We start from the raw sequence: 22,688 nt of genomic DNA, 5'->3' as shown, positions 1-22,688 counted from the left end.
TTTCTAACCTATACTAATCATTTTCACTGAACTTTGATTTTTATAATGGTGGTATGGGATATCACTTACCATATACTGGGAGTGCACTTTGCGTAACCTTTAGTCTACACTCAACTGTAGTTATTACATTGAAATAAAGTCATCCTCAATACTGTATTACATAGTAAACAAACACAATTAATATGTAGCATGCCAGCCCATCCACCAGTTACAGTTTTGCTAATAATTATAAGTTCTTTGGAATTAAGCTAAACTTATAGATATGACTCAAGGTTAAACTGTTTAAAAGCAATTTTGAATAAATGTGCCGCATAAACGTCTTTGAAGTTTTTAAAGTGAGATTTATTCATTGTACATGCGTTTTGGAACTTGTACACACTAAACCTGTCATGAAGTACTGATTTTATACCAAAGTCATTTAAATTCTGTGGTATTATTTTCTTACATTTCTAGTTATATGTAACATGCACGTCTCTACCATAGGGCACCGCTCCAGGGAGATATGTTTCATTTCCCTGGCTCACACGGCTCAGTGAGATATGATATTATATTTCCCTGGCTCACACGGCTCAGTGAGATATGATGTTATATTTCCCTGGCTCACACGGCTCAGTAAGATATGATATTATATTTCCCTGGCTCACACGGCTCAGAGAGATATGTTGTTTTATTGCCCGGCCACTTGATGCGTTTTGGTTAATTACAGGCACTAGTACTGTCATCAACATAAGTTATCATAAAATAATTTAAGCAATATCACACTATCCATGAGAATGGTAATTAAAGATTATTGAAATATCCATTGATCTCTGATAAGGTGGTGAATTTTTGACATTGATACATAGTCAATCAAGGCACTTATCCATCTTGACATCCAGCATAGAGTGGAGTACTAGGGAACTCTACAGATTGATGTGCTAAAGGAAATCCCCCCCTCCCTCTTAGTGTGAAGCTGATGAGCTGAAGGGAAATCCCCCTAGTGTGAAGCTGATGAACTAAAGGAAATTCCCCCAAGTGTGAAGCTAGAAAGCGACCGTATTACTGTGTACAATATTTGCAATTAGAATATGTCGTACATGCCACATTTACTGAGGGTGTGAATTTGAGTTCCACATCTATGAACTAAATTATCTGCAGAATTAACAGGTGAGTAATACAGGCCCATTAAGCTATTTTTGCTTGGAAATAAATACAAAAAATAACAATACTTATCTTTTATAAAATATCTGTTTATTATTCTCGACAAAACTGATTAAAAAACATAATAAAATAGAAGGTATTACTATATGCAATAGGAATTTGATTCCTTCAACAAGATTATAAACGCTAACTGGTATCTATATATTGTATATATGTACATGTTTAAAAGATATCAAATTTTCTGAATCGGGGCAATACAAATTACATGTACACAGTTTATTCCGATCCATACACACATATATATATCTTAATCATTTAATCTCTCTTTTTAAAAACAATGTCATAACATGAGGACAACCTCACTCACCTGAATATTTTGGTGACTAAGTTCAAAAGTACTAGTACTTGACATTAATTACCAATTTTTCTTTTGTCTATTTGGGCTCAGGCTGTCTACTTTCCATTGGAGGGATAGAATTTTTAAGTTATATGATAAACATGTATTCAATTTTATCACAATCCCTTTAAACAGTTATCATTATTGGAGCCCTTGATAATATAGGTCTTCAACAGTCACTGTGGGATGGATGCAAGAATACAACTATATAAGCCAAAGACTCCAATATCAATGAAGAAGGTTTCGCAGAGTTTTAATTTCACTTGGTGATTTTTGTTTCAAATCAGCAGTATATTATAATGCATTTCAATCTGTATATAATTTCTAACATGTGTAAGTGTGGGTTTCTTCCCGTTGATTCACCTTTAAACACTTAAATACTAAAGATACAAGACCATGCAACTACAATGTATAAAAGGAATGTATAACACAAATGAGTATTAAGTAAAATTCTGCCATCCCACCGGTGCATTCACAGGTGCATCCAGTAAGGAATACGTGTAGTCTCCAGAAACAAATAAAACAACGCATCTTTAAAGCAAAATGAGTAAGAGATACCTAACTAGAACTGGTATGGATGACTTGACAAATATCCCCCACTCCCAAACCACTGTCTATGAAGTTTCATCAGAATCAGATAAATTTAGGAAGTGTTTTCTTTGAAAGATTTGCCGACAAATGTAAATTTTGACTAATCGAAGACCCATATTTCCGTCTGTATGATTGTTATAGCAACGAAACATGAACATGTGCCAAGATGTCTGGCATCTCCTACATACCTAAATTTAGTTAAAATCAGCAAATAACTAAAGTTTGACCAATCAGAGGCCAGGATTGTGTTGCCATGGTAAAGTTTTGGAAACACCTAGTTTGTCAAAATATAGGCTTTGTTTAGTTACACTGTTTGACCAAGGCTGCATTAAATTGGTCAAATGACTGAAGAGTTATGGCACTTTATCGGAAAGCCAGTTTATAATGACCACTTACCATGACAACCAAACTTTTGAAGAAAATAAGTTGCATGCACATTGACATATGGTCCATTATATTCCGAAAAAATTTCATCACAATCAGTTCACAAGCTTAAGAGTTTTGCTGACAAGATTTGTATAAAACACAGACAGACAGGCAGAGCAATTTGAATACCCTGAACTTTGATGCAGGGGAGTTATAAAAACAACCGAGTTAACCACAACCATACAATAATACAATAATGCTGTTAAGGGTATACTAGTATACAGTGTAATACATCAAACTTCTCAACTGTTGATTGATTACTTTCACTTGACCTTGACATTGAAATTTCAAATGTGAAGGTCAAAGTAAATTTTTAATACTTGTGAAGATTTCTGTTGGTTCCTGGTTACTATGAGTCCTTGACCTTTCTACTTGGGTTTGACCTTGAGGGTGGGGTCCTGGTAACAGATCATGGACACAGATCCTTGTTCCTGCTTAGATGTGTAACTGGAAGGAAATATGAGAGACTCCACCAGACAGATATAAACACTACGAGTCAATAAGAAAATTTGCCTGTTATACTTTCTGCCATTTTATCCACACAAGGTTCATTGTTTGTTGAAGAGATATTATGCATTCCTATAAAGTCTCAATTTGATAAAACACTTTGCATATAGTTTTTCTTCTAAGTTAATAATACACTAAGGCATAACAGCTGAATAATACCATAAGAGTGATACGGGAATGTGACGAGTGATATTTGTGTTGTTTATGATTTAAATCTTCATTTACTATCTAATGATAATGTAACCTTCCAAAAGACGGAGTGAATTCCCAATGGTACTGACTTACCTCTGTCCAAGAGGAACAAGGAGTGAGTCATCCTCGGCCAAATTAAACTCCTTGTCCTTAACCGTTACAGTAGAACTTCCCTCCTGTAAATAAAAGGGTCGGATATCCATTCTAAAGATAAGAAAATCTATGTTCCTGAGTTTAGTGTAATGAATAGTGTTATATTACTTATACTCTATTAGCCATTTGAACTTGTCTGGTGATTTTCATACTCAGCAGGTACCAAACAACAATAGAAGTTATTTACCAGTTGGTACCAAACAACAATATAGGGTACTCACCATTTGGTACCAAACAACAATATAGGATACTCACCATTTGGTACCAAACAACAATATAGGGTACTCACCAGTGGGTACCAAACAACAATATAGGGTACTCACCAGTGGGTATCAAACAACAATAAAGGGTACTCACCAGTGGGTACCAAACAACAATATAGGGTACTCACCAGTGGATACCATCAACAATAAAGGGTACTCACCAGTGGGTACCAAACAACAATATAGGGTACTCACCAGTGGATACCATCAACAATAAAGGGTACTCACCAGTGGGTACCAAACAACAATAAAGGGTACTCACCAGTGGGTACCAAACAACAATATAGGGTACTCACCAGTGGATACCATCAACAATAAAGGGTACTCACCAGTGGGTACCAAACAACAATATAAGGTACTCACCAGTGGGTACCAAACAACAATATAAGGTACTCAGCAATGGGTACCAAACAACAAGATAGGGTACTCACCAGTGGGTACCAAACAACAATATAGGGTACTCACCAGTGGGTACCAAACAACAATATAGGGTACTCACCAGTGGGTACCAAACAACAATATAGGGTACTCACCAGTGGGTACCAAACAATAATATAGGGTACTCACCAGTGGGTACCAAACATCACTATAGGGTACTCACCAGTGGGTATCAAACAACAGTATAGGGTACTCACCAGTGGGTACCAAACAACAATATAGGGTACTCACCAGTGGGTATCAAACAACAATATAGGGTACTCACCAGTGGGTACCAAACAACACTATAGGGTACTAACCAGTGGGTTCCAAACAACAATATAGGGTACTCACCAGTGGGTACCATACAACAGTATAGGGTACTCACCAGTGGTTACCATACAACAGTATAGGGTACTCACCAGTGGGAACCAAACAATCATATAGGGTACTCAGCAGTGGGTACCAAACAACAATATAGGGTACTCACCAGTGGGAACCAAACAACAATATAGGGTACTCACCAGTGGGTATCAAACAACAATATAGGGTACTCACCAGTGGGTACCATACAACAATATAGGGTACTCACCAGTGGGTATCAAACATCAATATAGGGTACTAACCATTGGGTACCAAACAACAATATAGGATACTCAGCAGTGGGTACCAAACAACAATATAGGGTACACACCAGTGGGTACCAAACAACAATATAGGGTACACACCAGTGGGTACCAAACAACAATATAGGGTACTCACCACCTGATACCAAACAACAATATAGGGTACTCACCAGTGGATACCAAACAACAATATAAGGTACTCACCAGTTGGTACCAAACAACAATATAAGGTACTCCCCAGTTGGTACCAAACAACAATATAGGGTACTCACCACCTGATACCAAACAACAATATAGGGTACTCACCAGTGGATACCATCAACAATATAGGGTACTCACCAGTGGGTACCAAACAACAATATAAGGTACTCACCAGTGAGTACCATACAATAATATAGGGTACCCACCAGAGGTTACCAAACAACAATATAGGGTACTCACCAGTGGGTACCATACAACAGTATAGGGTACTCACCAGTGGGTACCAAACAACAATATAGGGTACTCACCAGTGGGTACCAAACAACAATATAGGGTACTCACCAGTGGGTACCATACAACAGTATATATATATATATATATAAGGTACACACCAGTGGGTACCAAACAACAATATATATATATATATATATATAAAGTACTCACCAGTGGGTATCAAACAACAATATAGGGTACTCACCACCTGGTATCAAACAACAATATAGGGTACTCACCAGTGGGTACCAAACAACAATATAGGGTACTCACCAGTTGCCAAATGAAAATTTCAGCATTAGGACATTGATCTGTATGCTCTCCTTTTCCATAAACACTGACCTGTCAATATATAATGCAGCTGTAGTAAAACTCAACTCGATCTATTCTAATCTTATTCTACTAAGCTGATGATTCAACTCAGCCAGTTCTTCAGCTAGCTTAAGGTCTCTGGCTAATTATTTGTCATGATTCCAAGTGGCAAGTTGCCCGTCATCATTTTCTCCCCCATATCTGAAGATGTTTTTCACTGTTTTTTTTACATTGGAGCCAAACAAATGAATCTCTATAATCTACCTCTAGACAAAAGGAAAATTCCTGACAGCTTGAGCTAGTAAAGTGAGCTATCTTTTCCAGTTTAACATTAATACCTATTTGTGAGTTTACCAGAAAATTTGATCTATAAATACATGTTAAACTGACATTCTATCACATGTAAGTATTTAGAAGATGCATACCTTAAACTGGCTACCATTCCCAAACATTTTGACCACACCACTACTGTTTAGTTCTGTCCGGTTCTTATTGATCCATTCCTTCAGACTGAAAGGATCCTGTAGCTGTATATTGGAATCCAGCTCAAATGGAGGTTGAGCGATCTCCCCTTTTTACATAACAAAATAGCTTGTTTGACTGATCAGTGAATTTTCAAGCTTCCATAAATGAATTCTATTGTTTTGAGTTCAGTTAACATCACACACATACACATTTGAAGATAAAAAATGATCAAATTAACACACCAATCTCAAAGAGGTAGCATGTGAATTTATAAACAATTCTTAAACAAAAGACCCAGAGGGCTTGCATCGCTCACCTGGCTATTTCAGTAATCTTCACAAAAATATTTTATGTTCAATATAATTACCTTTCTGCCTTTTTTGCTGTATCTTCCAACTATGGTTTAAACCAAACATGGACAAAATCCTGTCATTCTTCAAGAAGGAAGAAGGAGGTCCCCCCCCCCCCCCCCCCCCCCCCCCCCCCCCCCCATAAGGCCCCTCTCTCTAGCCCAAGGGAGCCACACCCTCCGTTTATACAACATTAGATCTCTTTTGCCCAATACTGCTTCTGATCAAATTTCATTCAAAATCTATTCAATCATTCAGGATAAGTAGGGATTTACCTCAATTTAACGTATTGGACCTCGGGCCAGATGTCCGACTATTTATGCAAAATCTTTCCCCCCCCCCCCCCCCTTTCTGACCAAATTTGGTTCAATCCATTCAGAACTTTTTGACAGGTAGCAGTTTAAAGTATTAGTACCTCTATTTCCTCAATCGGGCCCCGCCCTTCAGGCCCCAGGGGGGTAAGACCCACCAGTTATGCAAAATCTGTTCTCCCAAAGGATCTTTCTGACCAAATTTGGTTCAAATCCATTAAGGACGTTTTGTCTAGTAGTAATTTGAAGCAAAAGGTGATGGACGATGGGCAGATGACGGATACTGCGCCATGGCAGAAGCTCACAGGCCCAAAAAATGTACACACCTTATTTGGTTTAGGAGTACCAATTTTTGTCTTGTTACAACAATGTAATCTTAAAACTTTCTATATTGAAAGTAAAGAGAATCTTTTGTGATTACATCATGGCTATTGCTGATTTAATGTCATTATATCACTTCAGTAAAATTTGTTACTGGTTCTATCCTAACACTGCATTAGTATACAGATGTTCAAGTTCTTTTCAAAAGAAGAAAATGGTTACTGAAAACAAATGCATAAACAATGGCAACTAAGGGCTAAGAAAAACAACATGAAGAGGTATGTATGAAAAGAGTTGTTGTATATGTACTCTGAAGGGGAAAAAAACATTCATAAATCAATGATATCCTCTAGATAGTTCTTTTATTCTGTGTAAATATCCATATGAACTTTATAGTTCTGCGAAATAATTTAGAGAAGAAATGTTTGATTTCAGGTGCAACGTTCTGTGTTCTTTTCCATATGGCACCTAGGTCAGTGTAATTGATTAAAGTGGCTGTTTATTTCTTTCTATCACAAATTCATTTAGTCATCCAAGGTCATCTGCCTGCCAATGTCACATCATTATTAAACAATAAAACAATAATTTATACAAAACTTACCAACTGGTTGCCCTGTTTTGTGCTGTTCAGATGCGAAGAACCTGAAACAGGAGGGACAAAGTATTGTAACCAGCTAATGTGAAAGAATACAGTAACAAAATAGTGTGACAGGATAGTGTGACAAGATAGCGGGACAGAGTTCTGTGGAAAGAAAAAGTGACAGAGTACTGCGACAAGATAGAGTGACATAATAATGTGACACGATAGAGTGACAGAATAATGTGACAAGATAGAGTAACATAATAATGTGACAAGATAGAGTAACATAATAATGTGACAAGATAGTGTGACAAGATCGTGACAGAATAATGTGACAAGATCGTGACAGAATAATGTGACAAGATAGTGACATAATGATGTGACAAGATAGTGACATAATAATGTGACAAGATAGAGTGACAGAATAATGTGACAAGATAGTGTGACAGAATAATGTGACAAGATAGTGACATAATAATGTGACAAGATCGTGACAGAATAATGTGATAAGGTAGAGTGACAGAATAATGTGACAAGATAGAGTGACAGAATAATGTGACAAGATAGAGTAACAGAACTAAGTGACAGGATAGTGACAGAATAATGTGACAAGATAATGTGACAGAATAATGTGACAAGATAGTGTGACAGAATAATGTGACAAGATAGTGACAGAATAATGTGACAAGATAGAGTGACAGAATAATGTGACAAGATATAGTGACCGAATGTGACGAAATAGTGAGAGAATAATTTGACGAAATAGTGACAGAATAATGTGACAAGATCATGACAGAATAATGTGACAAGATATAGTAACAGAATAATGTGACAAGATATAGTGACAGAATAATGTGACAAGATAGTGTGACAGAATGTGACACGACAGAGTGACAGAATAATGTAACAATATAGAGTGACATAGTACAAAGACAAAATGAGTGACAGGGTAGTGTGACAACAGAGTGACAGTGTAGATAGTATTCTTACCTTTTGATGATTGGTCCAAGTTGTGACCCAAGATCTTCACAGTGGAACCATTCCTCATACAGAGACTTGAGAGTTGGTTTACCATCTTCCTCTATATAATACCTGCAACACACACAACACTGTATAGATGAGAGACTGGTATTCCTATATACAGAGTTACCTATATATAGAGTTACCTATATAGAGTTACCTATATAGAGAGTTACCTATATATAGAGTTACCTATATACAGAGTTACCTATATATAGAGTTACCTATATACATAGTTACCTATATATAGAGTTACCTATATTAGTCTAGTCACCCTATGATTAACCCCAAAGAAATTGCAACAGAAACGATTTATGCTGGAAACATTGAATTATGTCATCATATACTACATATACAAAATCGACAAAAATCGACACGGGGGAAATATGAAAAAATCCTATGTGAAATTTGTTGTTTTACGATGTAACGTTGTTGGCGCCTACGGGCCGCCGTAGATATAATACACAGTAAAGAACGACAACTCCGTAAGACCGACGATGTAAACAAATGCAGACGACAGTAGTCATCGTAGTCATTGTGACGACGGTAAGTTAAAACAATACTCATAAATGATTCTCTGTGAATCAGAAATGATTATAAAAGCAAATTGTAAAATATGAATGCCCCTTTTGTCGTTAGTCCGATGAATTTAACAAATAAGCCACCGTGTTGCATTACGGCATCCTAGTCGACGATTCTAAGCAAAAATGTGGTTTATTTCACCTGTTTTGACAAAACCTGAATGTAGAATGATTTATATGAAGCTATTAGATTATATTTTATTAAGATTACATCGGGAAACCGTTTCTAGAATCTAAAAATTGAGGAATTAGTAACCCGAGGCTTCGCTGAAATGTAAATGTATGGAAGCCCTTAGATGACAATATTGCAAATATTGGTAATATTGCGTAATGCATTTGCAATTTATTTCTTCGGTCTGATTTCACTATTTTCTTTCTTTATATGCGTATATTTTATTTTTTTTATCCATTTCAAACACTTTTGTTTGTATTTGCTTATATTTTTATTGTTTTAATCTTTCATTTTCAATTTATGGCATTTTCTATGTTATACGGATACCCGGAAATAACCTGACAGACTGGTAAGTTATTTCAATATTCTACATGTAATTTCGTATCAATAATAATATGAACATGAATAATTTTGTTTCAACATTTCTGTTTTATTTAGTTATGCATGTATTTTATTTGTATTTTGATTTTATTTTACAATGTTTCATTAAATATTAATTAATTTCAAGATTTTTTGATTTTTTCCATCAATAGGGATTTTCTAGTCTGTAAGTTCGATATTTGTTAAAAAAGATTTCACCCTTTTTTTTTGTTCATTGCAGATAGTAATGGATGCCTGCATCTTTTGCTCAAAACCATTAGACGATAGAGAACCATTCTCTCAACTTCGGCTGAAAGGGAGTGAAAGTATCAATCTAGTGAGTAGGCAGAGAGGCGACGGCATCGTAACATCTCCCGGTGAAAGAGTTCATCAAGGTTGCCGGCGTGATTACGTCAATCCGAGAAGCGTAAGACAAGTAAATGAGACAGACTGTTTGACCCCAAAAAGAACTCGTTCGACTGCTCCTGATTTCATTTTAAAAGAAAATTGCATTTGCACAGCTGACAGTAAAGTCAACGTAGACAAGGCAAGAGAAGTGGGCATGGCTGTATTGAAATCAATGGACGGCAAATCTGTCGGTGACTTCTCTTTCAAGCGGAATCAACGAGCTGTAACCCTTGGCGAAAAGTCATCAATAAGAGTCAACGAAGACGTCATAACTGTTGATCCCCAGCTGCTTTTCCAGCGCTTTATTGCTGCTGCTAACAACATCTGCGACGATCAAAAAGAACTTTTCTCTTATGAGCTTTGTAGTCACCCTAGTTCATTATTTGAACCATCCGGTTTCATGAGAGCGGCGCAGAAATCATTGCTCCTCGATGCCATATGGAATCTCGGCGACTGTAGCGCATCTGATACACTTGAAGGAGAATTCCGTTACATCCTTGACGGCGGATCCCTTCTACATCGTGTACACTGGCCAAGTAATGCAACATTTGGTTACATTTGTCAGAGATACGTTGACTACATTCGACGATTGGGCACAGATTCCGTCGTTGTTTTCGATGGCTACATTTCCAGTCCAGATACAAAGGATGCTATTCATCTGCGACGTACACGTGGAATAGTCGGGACAAAAGTATGTTTTGACGAAAACACTCCATTCCGTTCCAAAAAGGATACATTCTTAGCAAACAGTCAAAATAAGCAGAACTTCATCAACCTGCTAAGCGAGAAGATCATGGAATGTGGAATAGAAACAAAACATGCCACTGCTGATGCAGACGTCTTAATTGCGCAAACAGCAATAACATCTGCAGTTTCAAAGCCTTCAATTCTGTTCGGAGAAGATACAGATCTCTTAGTTTTGCTGTTACATTATGTTGCCGTCTCTGATCATCAACTCATTTTCAAATCTGACCATTCTGCTACTGCAAAATACAAAATATGGGACGTGAAGAAAGCAAAAACCGTTCTTGGAAATGCTATGTGTCAGATACTGCCGGTCATTCATGCAATCAGTGGTTGTGATACTACTTCGAGATTATTCGGCGTAGGAAAGGCGACAACTCTGAAGAAATTTCTCGAAAGTGACGCCTTGAGGGCGGAAGCAAGTCAGTTTCTCTCTCAGTGTTCCAAGGATCAAGTGATAGCATCAGGGGAGAAGCTCATATGTGCATTGTATAACAGCTCACCAAATGGAAATCTGGATGAATTAAGATATAGAAAATTTTCTAACCGTGTATTGACCAATAAAACGTTCCTACAGATTCATACTATACCACCAACATCTGCCGCTGCATCGTTTCATAGTTTGAGAACGTATCATCAGGTACAAACATGGACATCAGAGGCAAACCTGGATCCTGTAGACTGGGGATGGATGCTATTGGAGGACAGACTTTTGCCAATCAAAACAAACAAAGCTGCAGCACCCGAGTGCCTATTACGGATAATCCGTTGCCAATGCAAAACAAATTGTGACACTAAACGATGTACATGCAGGAAACATGGTATGGAGTGTTCAACAGTTTGTGGAGAATGTAAGGGTACCAGTTGTTCCAACTCGTCCCAACCACTGACTGATGAGGCGGATGACAGTATTATAACTGATTTAACTTCACAGGATTTATAAAAACAAACACGATAGACTCAACGGCTTGTTTGACTCCAAGTTAGGTTTCAAGTATGCATATATTTTGTACATAGCATTACGTACATTGTACCCACAGTGCATTAAGTCAACTCGTCCATTGTCAAATAGTACTGTCTAGACTTAGGAATTTGTCAAGAAAACAATTTAATTGTCTAATTTTCATTCTTAATTTACTGTGTTGGTTAGTCAAACATAAAGACCAAATGCTTACCTGATGTATTATCGTGTCCATGATTCTAACATTTCAATTTGGACAAAACTCCCACGGATGCCTTGCAGATGACTTGTCATTTAGGACAACTCGCCCCTAAATATCATCATTCACACATGATATTTCATAAAAATATCACGTTTTCATAGCATTTTTTTTGTTTTACTTGCTTCAAAAACGCTTATTTTCACTGTATTAAGTATTTTGTCATTTACGTAGATTGTGCCATTTTCATTGATTTTGAGTATCAGATATTCAAGTTCAAGACCCAAAAAATATAATTTCCCCTCATCTGGTCACTGTCGATTTTTGATATGTCATTCTTGTGTTTTAGTAGTCTTTAAAAACGTGTGATTTGTTTCTGTTGCAATTACTTTGAGGTTTGGCCATTTTTAGCGTAGGGTGACTAGACTATATACAGAGTTACCTATATGCAGAGTTACCTATATATAGAGTTACCTATATGCAGAGTTACCTATATATAGAGTTACCTATATACAGAGTTACCTATATATAGAGTTACCTATATACAGAGTTACCTATATATAGAGTTACCTATATACAGAGTTACCTATATATAGAGTTACCTATATACCTACAACACTGTATATAGGGGAGACTGGTATTCCTATATACAGAGTCACCTATATACAGAGTTACCTATATACAGAGTTACCTATATACATAGTCACCTATATATAGAGTTACCTATATACAGAGTTACCTATATACAGAGTTACCTATATACAGAGTTACCTATATATAGAGTTACCTATATACAGAGTTACCTATATACAGAGTTACCTATATATATACAGAGTTACCTATATATAGAGTTACCTATATACCTACAACACAGTATATAGGAGAGACTGGTATTCCTATATACAGAGTTACCTATATACAGAGTTACCTATATACAGAGTTACCTATATATAGAGTTACCTATAAACAGAGTTACCTATATATAGAGTTACCTATATATAGAGTTACCTATATATAGAGTTACCTATACACCTACAACACTGTATATAGGGGAGACTGGTATTCCTATATACAGAGTTACCTATATATAGAGTTACCTATATACAGAGTTACCTATATACAGAGTTACCTATATACAGAGTTACCTATAAACCTACAACACTGTATACAGAGATAACTATACAAGGATTTCGCAAAGTGTTTGTAGGGTCCTGTATTAGGCACCATTCTCAAATAATTCTCAAAGTCTGACCTAAATTTTTCCCATTTGACATGTCCACCACAACAAAACTTGACAATAAAGGTTCCTAAAAGTGTAACATACTGTACACTGGTGACATTAATTTGCACCTATACAGGTGTGTCAAGAATTCATTGAAGGTATTGTGTTCATATTACAGTGTTTAGATGGTTGTTTTTAGCCATGCAATCTCTGTCTTACCATTCAATTTTAAAACATATCACTCTATATGCCTGAATATGATTACAGAGATCCCTCTGACCTAAATCCTGATACATGGCCATTCTCATCTATTTATTGTCATCCAGGTGAAAGCAATGGACAGTATAACATTAAAATAACTGATATTCAACGATCCCTGCACATATTTTCCCCCCAAAACTGGTGTAAAAATCATATCATTACAGGACCAGAAAAGTATCAATATCTTATTTCTTCACCATACCCATTGATAGAGTTGGAGAAAAAATACTTTCATTCCGTGTGCACTCACAGTACACCATTTAATCAAATTTGAATCTACACCTGCTATATACTGGCATCGATCTTTTGTTAGGCATACACATTTGTATTTGTGACAATTAAATCTATAAATTCATCATAAAACAAGAGATCCCAGAGGGATCTTGGCGCCCACCATTGAATGATCTTTATAGGTTCTATGTCAGATTGATCTTCTCTCTACTTTTTCCCTTCATTTTACTAATCTGTGCAAATCGAGAAACATCCCTCCAGTACTTTTCAAACAAGGGAATCCTAGCTATATGAGAATTTGAGATTTTGCGATAATGGCTGTTTGTTTGCCAGGTTGTTTTCAGGACAGACTGGTCCCAAAATGCAATACGAGGGACCAAGGGGAACCTACATATGAAATTTGAGAGAGATCCCTTCAGTACTTTCTGAGAAATAGTGATAACAAACTTCAATTGTCAAAATCCAAGATGGCTACCTGTCAGCCATGTTGTTTTCCGATTGGTCTTAAAATGCAATATGCATAACTAGGCACCAAGGGGAACCTACATATAAAAATTTGAGAAAGATCCTTTCAGTACTTTCGGAGAAATAGCGATAACAAACTTCAATTGTTAAAATCCAAGATGGCTGCCTGTCGGCAATGTTGTTTTCTGATTGGTCTCAAAATGCGATATGCATAACTAGGCACCAAGGGGAACCTACATATGAAATTTGAGAAAGATCCCTTCAGTACTTTCTCAGAAATAACGAACTTCAATGGTCAAAATCCCAAGATGGCTGCCTGTCGGCCATGTTGTTTTCCGATCGGTCCCAAAATGCAATATGCATAACTAGGCACCAAGGGGAACCTACGTATGAAATTTGAGAAAGATCCCTTCAGTACTTTCTCAGAAATAGCGATAACAAGAATTGTTTACTGACAGACGGAGGGACGGACGGGCCACGGACGCAAGGCGATTTGAATAGCCCACCATCTGATGATGGTGGGATAAAAACAGCTTAAAGAAATCTACGGGACTTTTCTCTTCAATATTGATATTAAGTTTAGATTCTGCCGTGAAAAGCAGACTTATAGGTGCCAATATAATTTTAGACGAACCCGTGCCATATCAACCTGGACTTCTGTATGCAATTTGACCTTTATAGCCTTGTGTTTACCAAAATCAGATGTAAAACTAAATACGATTTAGCTAGCTATAATACCAGACAACCTACAGAAATTACTTATCAATATGTCCAAAACATGAATGAATGAAATTTGCATAGAGTCGAGATAAGCGCTGAGGGCCACTATATACAGACTCGTTATGTGACCAAAGGGTTAAGAAGAAATTTTGTCAAGACTTTAGCAAATTTGAGTCCTTTGACCTTGAATATAGGTCAAGGTCATTCATTTAAACAAAGCTGGTGTTCTTCACTCAAGCATGCTACAGGCTTAATAACAAGTCAATGGGCCTCTTGATTACTGAAGAGGAGTTTTTTAAAGATTTTATCATATTTGACCCTGTGACCTAGATTGTAGGTCAAGGTCATTTATTTGATAAACTTGGTACCCTTCACTCCAGCATGCTCCAGGACCAATATCAGGTCTCTGTGCCCAATGGTTTTTGAGAAGTTGTTTAAAGGAAAAAGTTTAAGCGGACAGACGGAAGACAGACGATGGATGCTGCACTAAGGGATAAATAACCTCATTTACCCTTCGGACAGGTGAGCTAAAAAGCAATTGACCCCACCTGAGTCCATCCTTTTCTGTCTGAGCGCGGTCCCTTTCTATCACCATGCCAATGGTGTCTGGTTTTCTCTGGGGAGAGTGGGCTACTCTACATGGCAATAGAAAAATCTGCAACACAAAACAAAATCTACAACACAAAACAAAGTGGTGCTATCTAGTAGAAATCTCAAATCATGTAAACATTAGCTAAACAAACCTAAAATACGTCTGATGAACTTTTCATTGACCCTCCCTGACCTAGTGATAAACATACCTCCCTGACCTAGTGACATACACACCTCCCTCCCTGACCCAGTGACATACACACCTCCCTCCCTGACCTAGTGACATACACACCTCCCTCCCTGACCTAGTGACATACACACTTCCCTCCCTGACCTAGTGACATACACACCTCCCTCCCTGACCTAGTGACATACACACCTCCCTCCCTGACCTAGCGACACACATACCTCCCTCCCTGACCTAGTAACATACACACCTCCCTCCCTGACCCAGAGACATACACACCTCCCTCCCTTACCTAGTGACATACACACCTCCCTCCCTGACCTAGTGACATACACACCTCCCTCCCTGACCTAGTGACATACACACCTCCCTCCCTGACCTAGTGACATACATACCTCCCTCCCTGACCTAGTGACATACACACCTCTCTCCCTGACCCAGTGACATACACACCTCCCTCCCTGACCTAGTGACAAACACACCTCTCTCCCTGACCCAGTGACATACACACCTCCCTCCCTGACCCAGTGACTTACACACCTCCCTCCCTGACCCAGTGACATACACACCTCCCTCCCTGACCTAGCGACATACACACCTCCCTCCCTGACCTAGTGACATACACACCTCCCTCCCTGACCTAGTGACATACACACCTCCCTCCCTGACCTAGTGACATACACACCTCCCTCCCTGACCTAGTGACATACACACCTCCCTCCCTGACCCAGTGACATACACACCTCCCTCCCTGACCCAGTGACTTACACACCTCCCTCCCTGACCCAGTGACATACACACCTCCCTCCCTGACCTAGCGACATACACACCTCCCTCCCTGACCCAGTGACATACACACCTCCCTCCCTGACCTAGTGACATACACACCTCCCTCCCTGACCTAGTGACATACACACCTTCCTCCCTGACCTAGTGACATACACACCTCCCTCCCTGACCTAGTGACATACACACCTCCCTCCCTGACCTAGTGACATACACACCTCCCTCCCTGACCCAGTGACATACACACCTCCCTCCCTGACCTACATACAGCTCATCACTGACCTAGTTATATACATGTATCCCTATCTGACCTACATACAGCTCATCACTGACCTAGTAAATATATATCTCCGTCTCTGACCTACATACAGCTCACCACTGACCTAGTAAATACATACCTCCCCCTCCTTGATAGGAATGTCTCTATGTTTGTTCCTCTCCACAACTTTCAGTACCATGTCTCCTTTTATCATGTAGAACAGCTGAAAAAGAACATGATCTTCTCTTTATAATAAAACTTACAGCCTACATCTGTCTACATACCAAGTAATATATGACATCATGGCAATGGTACTCTTGTTAAGATAAATATCATCCCTCATTTGGCAAATCTAAATTAACTTTAATATCCATGTAACTGCTGATATCAAAAGTACTGTTAACATGTTTATTTTGGTGCAATAAAACTTCATAATTGAATTTTAACAGATTTGGAAACCCACATTACTTGTCCTAGAAACTAATATACAGAGACTTCAATAATAGAGAGTGTGATTATAATTTATCAGCGGGGAAAAATAGAGTTTGCAATACAATGGAATTTTAACTGAACTATCTTGGTCATATGCAACCTCTTACCAGCTTTAATGTGGAGATGATTAGGTGACTGAAGTGTGACCATACCTATGTTTTGTGTGTCTGGATGACTTACCTCCTCTATATGGTAACAAGGATGGAAAGTATTGCAACAGCAATACAAAGTCCCCTGCCTGAACCAGGGGTGCAACTATTTATTTCCCATTTTTTAAACTCTGTGTTATACTGATCACGTATACCAAGTTTCGTTAAAATCCGAGTAGTACTTTAGGATTGTCCGGACACGCCTCAAGCAATGAGAAGCTGGTGGCAATTTTGAAAAATGTTTTTTTCGAAAAGAAAAATTGGGATTCACAACTACATGTTATACTGATCATGTATACCAAGTTTCGTTAAAATCCGAGTAGTAGTTTAGGAGGAGTTGTCCGGACAAGTCTCAACCAATGAGAAGTCGGCGGCCATTTTGAAAATTGGTTTTTCGAAAAAAAAATGTGGGATGCACAACTACATGTTATACTGATAATGTATACCAAGTTTCATTAAAATCGGAGTAGTACTTCAGAAGAAGTTGTCCGGACAACTATTGCGTGACAGACAGACAGACAGATGGACAGACGGATGGAGGGTTAACCTATAGTCTTTTTCAAACGGCAGGGGACTAATAACATGTGTAGTGTAACATAATCAGAAGCCTTGGCTAGCGAAGATGATGTTTTGTATGTGTGGAGGACTTACCTCCTCAATATGGTAGTGTGACCATACCTATGTTTTGTATGTCTGGAGGACTTACCTCCTCTATATTGTAGTGTGACCATACCTATGTTTTGTGTGTCTGGAGGACTTACCTCCTCTATATGGTAGTGTGACCATACCTATGTTTTGTATGTGAGGAGGACTTACCTCCTCAATATGGTAGTGTGACCATACCTATGTTTTGTATGTGAGGAGGACTTACCTCCTCTATATTGTAGTGTGACCATACCTATGTTTTGTATGTCTGGAGGACTTACCTCCTCAATATGGTAATGTGACCATACCTATGTTTTGTGTGTCTGGAGGACTTACCTCCTCTATATTGTAGTGTGACCATACCTATGTTTTGTGTCTGGAGGACTTACCTCCTCTATATCGTAATTTGACCATGCCTATGTTTTGTGTGTCTGGAGGACTTACCTCCTCAATATGGTAGTGTGACCATACCTATGTTTTGTGTCTGGAGGACTTACCTCCTCTATATCGTAATTTGACCATGCCTATGTTTTGTGTGTGTGGAGGACTTACCTCCTCTATATTGTAGTGTGACCATACCTATGTTTTGTGTGTCTGGAGGACTTACCTCCTCAATATGGTAGTGTGACCATACCTATGTTTTGTATGTCTGGAGGACTTACCTCCTCAATATGGTAATTTGACCATACCTATGTTTTGTATGTCTGGAGGACTTACCTCCTCTATATTGAAGTGTGACCATACCTATGTTTTGTGTCTGGAGGACTTACCTCCTCTATATCGTAATTTGACCATGCCTATGTTTTGTGTGTCTGGAGGACTTACCTCCTCAATATGGTAGTGTGACCATACCTATGTTTTGTATGTCTGGAGGACTTACCTCCTCAATATGGTAGTGTGACCATACCTATGTTTTGTGTGTGTGGAGGACTTACCTCCTCTATATTGTAGTGTGACCATACCTAAGTTTTGTGTGTCTGGAGGACTTACCTCCTCAATATGGTAGTGTGACCATACCTATGTTTTGTATGTCTGGAGGACTTACCTCCTTTATATGTTAGTGTGACCATACCTATGTTTAGTGTGTGTGGAGGACTTACCTCCTCTATATTGTAGTGTGACCATACCTAAGTTTTGTGTGTCTGGAGGACTTACCTCCTCAATATGGTAGTGTGACCATACCTATGTTTTGTGTGTCTGGAGGACTTACCTCCTCAATATGGTAGTGTGACCATACCTATGTTTTGTATGTTTGGAGGACTTACCTCCTCTATATTGAAGTGTGACCATACCTATGTTTTGTATGTGTGGAGGACTTACCGCCTCTATATGGTAGTGTGACCATACCTATGTTTTGTATGTGTGGAGGACTTACCTCCTCTATATTGTAGTGTGACCATACCTAAGTTTTGTGTCTGAAGGACTTACCTCCTCTATATTGTAGTGTGACCATACCTATGTTTTGTGTGTCTGGAGGACTTACCTCCTCAATATGGTAGTGTGACCATACCTATGTTTTGTATGTGTGGAGGACTTACCTCCTCTATATGGTAGTGTGACCATACCTATGTTTTGTGTGTCTGGAGGACTTACCTCCTCAATATGGTAGTGTGACCATACCTATGTTTTGTATATGAGGAGGACTTACCTCCTCTATATTGTAGTGTGACCATACCTATGTTTTGTATGTGAGGAGGACTTACCTCCTCAATATGGTAGTGTGGCCATACCTATGTTTTGTATCTGGAGGACTTACCTCCTCAATATGGTAGTGTGACCATACCTATGTTTTGTGTCTGGAGGACTTACCTCCTCAATATGGTAGTGTGACCATACCTATGTTTTGTATGTCTGGAGGACTTACCTCCTTAATATGGTAATTTGACCATACCTATGTTTTGTGTATGGAGGACTTACCTCCTCTATATGGTAGTGTGACCATACCTATGTTTTGTGTATGGAGGACTTACCTCCTCAATATGGTAGTGTGACCATACCTATGTTTGTGTGTCTGGAGGACTTACCTCCTCTATATGGTAATTTGACCATACCTATGTTTTGTGTATGGAGGACTTACCTCCTTAATATGGTAATTTGACCATACCTATGTTTTGTGTATGGAGGACTTACCTCCTCACCCTCCTCTATATGGTAGTCCTTCCTTTGGTTAGGTCCGCCCACATAAAACATTTTCATTTGTCCTTCATTGTGCCTTCACAGAAAAACAAGAGCAATCAATTAATCTAATGTTCATTGGTGGAAGTTTTAGTAAAACTATGTATTGTCACCGTTAATATACTTACAAATGGCCTCCAAAACAAGCCGAGATAACAATATTTATTGACAAAAAAACAGATATCTGAATTGAATAGTTAAAACCCTAATGGCTATTACAGAGCCATTTAATTCAGATACATGTATATCTTTATTTATATATCTGTTTTAATGTTTAAAATAGAGATATCTGTGTTTTAAATATAGATATCTCTTTTTTCTATTAAATACAGATTGCAGGGATCCTTTTAGAGGGGCCATGGGGCCATTGGCCCACATGATTCAGAAAAATCCTTTAAATTTACAGATAGTTCTTTTTCTTGAAAATGACCCATCCATTTGATAACCCAAAATAATCCCCGAGATTATATTTCTATTTCAAAAACAGATATCATTATCATTAAGTGGAGATATCTGTATTTAAATTGGTAAATAAGGTAAAACCCAAATGGCCTGCCACAGTAATGTACATGTACAGTATGGGGCACAGTTTTACTATTCATTCCCATTTGGTGATATCACCTATTCAAATAGGTGATATCACCTATTCAATCAGTGATATCACCCATTCGATTAAGTGATATCACCCATTCGATTAGGTGATATCACTTAATGAAACGAATATGTGATATAACTTATTTGAATAGGTAATATCACTCATTCGAATAGGTGATATCACCAATTGGAATAGGTGATATCACTAAAAAAAATATTCTGAAGTGATATCACCTATTCGAATAGGTGATATCCCTTAAAAAAGTTCTTAAGTGATATCACTGTAAAAATGAGTCTAATTTTATTTTCTGTGTATATTCCCATTTAAAGAAGACATTCATGGCATGATTTTTAATTCTTTTATTTCAGGATTTGGAATTAATGGAAATACAGGAAGATTATTAATTGAGCACTTGGCCTTGTATTTTGATACTGAACTAGCTGTTTTTTAGTGAGTAAATATTTCTTCTTATACCATCTCTGGGTAGATACTATATCCATAATGATGTACTGGTAAAATATGGACTGTCATGACGCCACATACAAGGATGGACAGATGCCAGTCCACGGATGAATGGCAAAAAGCCCATGAAAGTACTTTCAGGGGAACATATAACCATGGACATACATATATATATATGTATACATATTGTACATGTATGTATGTACAAAAAAAAATGTATACTCCCCGATATATATAGAAAGTAGATAATTCTAATGAATGCATTTAGATGCAAGTTTATATTTACATTAAAAATCCAATATATTGTATAAAGGTACCATTAATGCTATATCGAATTCAATTATGGCAGTATGATTCATTTTTATTGTTTACCTGTTTATTTGAAGTTAGTGACACGTTTGACCTAGATTCTATAAATAGTCTTCTCGTCAAGGTTAACTTGTTATAAGCCTAGACCTATATAGAGCTAATAAGTAAAATAAACAACCCCAGAATCCCACACATAGTAACATTATCACCTAAAGAACATGAAATTGATGCTTGACCAAGTCAACAACATGTCATTACAACATCGCATGCCTTGTAGTAATAAAATGCGGTCAACGAGCGAAGTTCACTGAGGCAAGGGAGTCGTGTGATCTCTCCACTCAAAGTTCAGGTACAATCGCGATCGGTCAAAGTTATAAAAATAGACGGAGCATGTAATTGACCTACATCATCTTGTTGCAGACAGGTGGAAGGAAAAACTGTTTGTTCTCTTCGATCCATTTGCCGGTGCTGTTTTGGACAGGGTCGGTGACAGGGGAAGACATGATGGCCGAGGTTCTGGGTTTATTTTGTGGGGTACTTATGGGGTATTTTACTAAAATATTTCTGTTGTGCATAAGACTAAGTGCATTTATATATGAATCACTGTAAATGGTAGTGTAGTCTCACGAATACAATTTGGTTTACTGACGACACATAGCTAGGCAAATTTTACACAGAATATAAGTATTACACAAGCTATCGTCCTTTATCTACAGCAGAGACCTATGCACTATTTTTGCATTGTCATATTGTGGGACGTTTTTCATTAGCTGTGCAAGTCATATTACAACCGATTATGACGTCATAATATGAATATTGTGAATGGCGCAACAAAATAGGGGTCTGTTCGCTTATGCGGACAAACCGGTTCGTCCGTTTTTAAATAAAAACAATAGAATACAATACAAAACAATATAAAATCGCCAGGTCCGAAGACCCGGACCCGGCAGAACGATTTACCCAAAAACACCAAAAACACCCAAAAAACACCCCAAAACACCCAAAAACTACCCAAGAACACCTTAAAACATCTCACAACATCAACACATTATATGAAAACATCATTAGAAATTGATATGTATATGTTAACATATCAAATACAGCTATTGATACTTTCTTTTGTTGACTTATCGGCGAGTAGGGTTTTGACGGCGAGGGAGATAACTCTT

General features: G+C 37.9%; 1 protein-coding gene across 1 annotated transcript; it reads right to left on the bottom strand.

Moving 5' to 3' along the window:
* Positions 1-1,208: 1,208 nt before the first annotated feature.
* Positions 1,209-22,057, bottom strand: LOC117323843 (3-hydroxyanthranilate 3,4-dioxygenase-like). The gene is made up of 10 exons (XM_033879326.1): positions 21,925-22,057; positions 20,109-20,190; positions 16,832-16,915; positions 15,418-15,524; positions 8,516-8,617; positions 7,547-7,587; positions 5,924-6,069; positions 5,460-5,528; positions 3,347-3,429; positions 1,209-3,001 (listed from the first exon to the last, which is right to left on the bottom strand). Exons 1-10 carry the CDS (start codon positions 22,020-22,022, stop codon positions 2,923-2,925), a joined length of 891 nt encoding a protein of 296 aa, XP_033735217.1. The 5' UTR covers positions 22,023-22,057; the 3' UTR covers positions 1,209-2,922.
* Between the last annotated feature and the right edge of the window lie 631 nt (positions 22,058-22,688).

Source organism: Pecten maximus, chromosome 3 (genome assembly GCF_902652985.1).
Source record: "Pecten maximus chromosome 3, xPecMax1.1, whole genome shotgun sequence".
In the NCBI taxonomy this organism is placed as follows: Eukaryota; Metazoa; Mollusca; class Bivalvia; order Pectinida; family Pectinidae; genus Pecten; species Pecten maximus.
This window is presented reverse-complemented; position numbering and strand designations above follow the sequence as displayed.

What these genes read in the sequence shown, in the direction of transcription:
- LOC117323843 (XM_033879326.1), bottom strand. Translation starts at nt 22,022, where the DNA reads ATGTCTTCCCCTGTCACCGACCCTGTCCAAAACAGCACCGGCAAATGG. An exon ending in CCTGTCTGCAACAAGATGAT is followed by an intron (nt 20,191 to 21,924) that starts GTAGGTCAATTA and finishes TTTTCTGTGAAG; the next exon opens with GCACAATGAAGGACAAATGA. An exon ending in ATATAGAGGAGGGTGAGGAG is followed by an intron (nt 16,916 to 20,108) that starts GTAAGTCCTCCA and finishes GTTCTTTTTCAG; the next exon opens with CTGTTCTACATGATAAAAGG.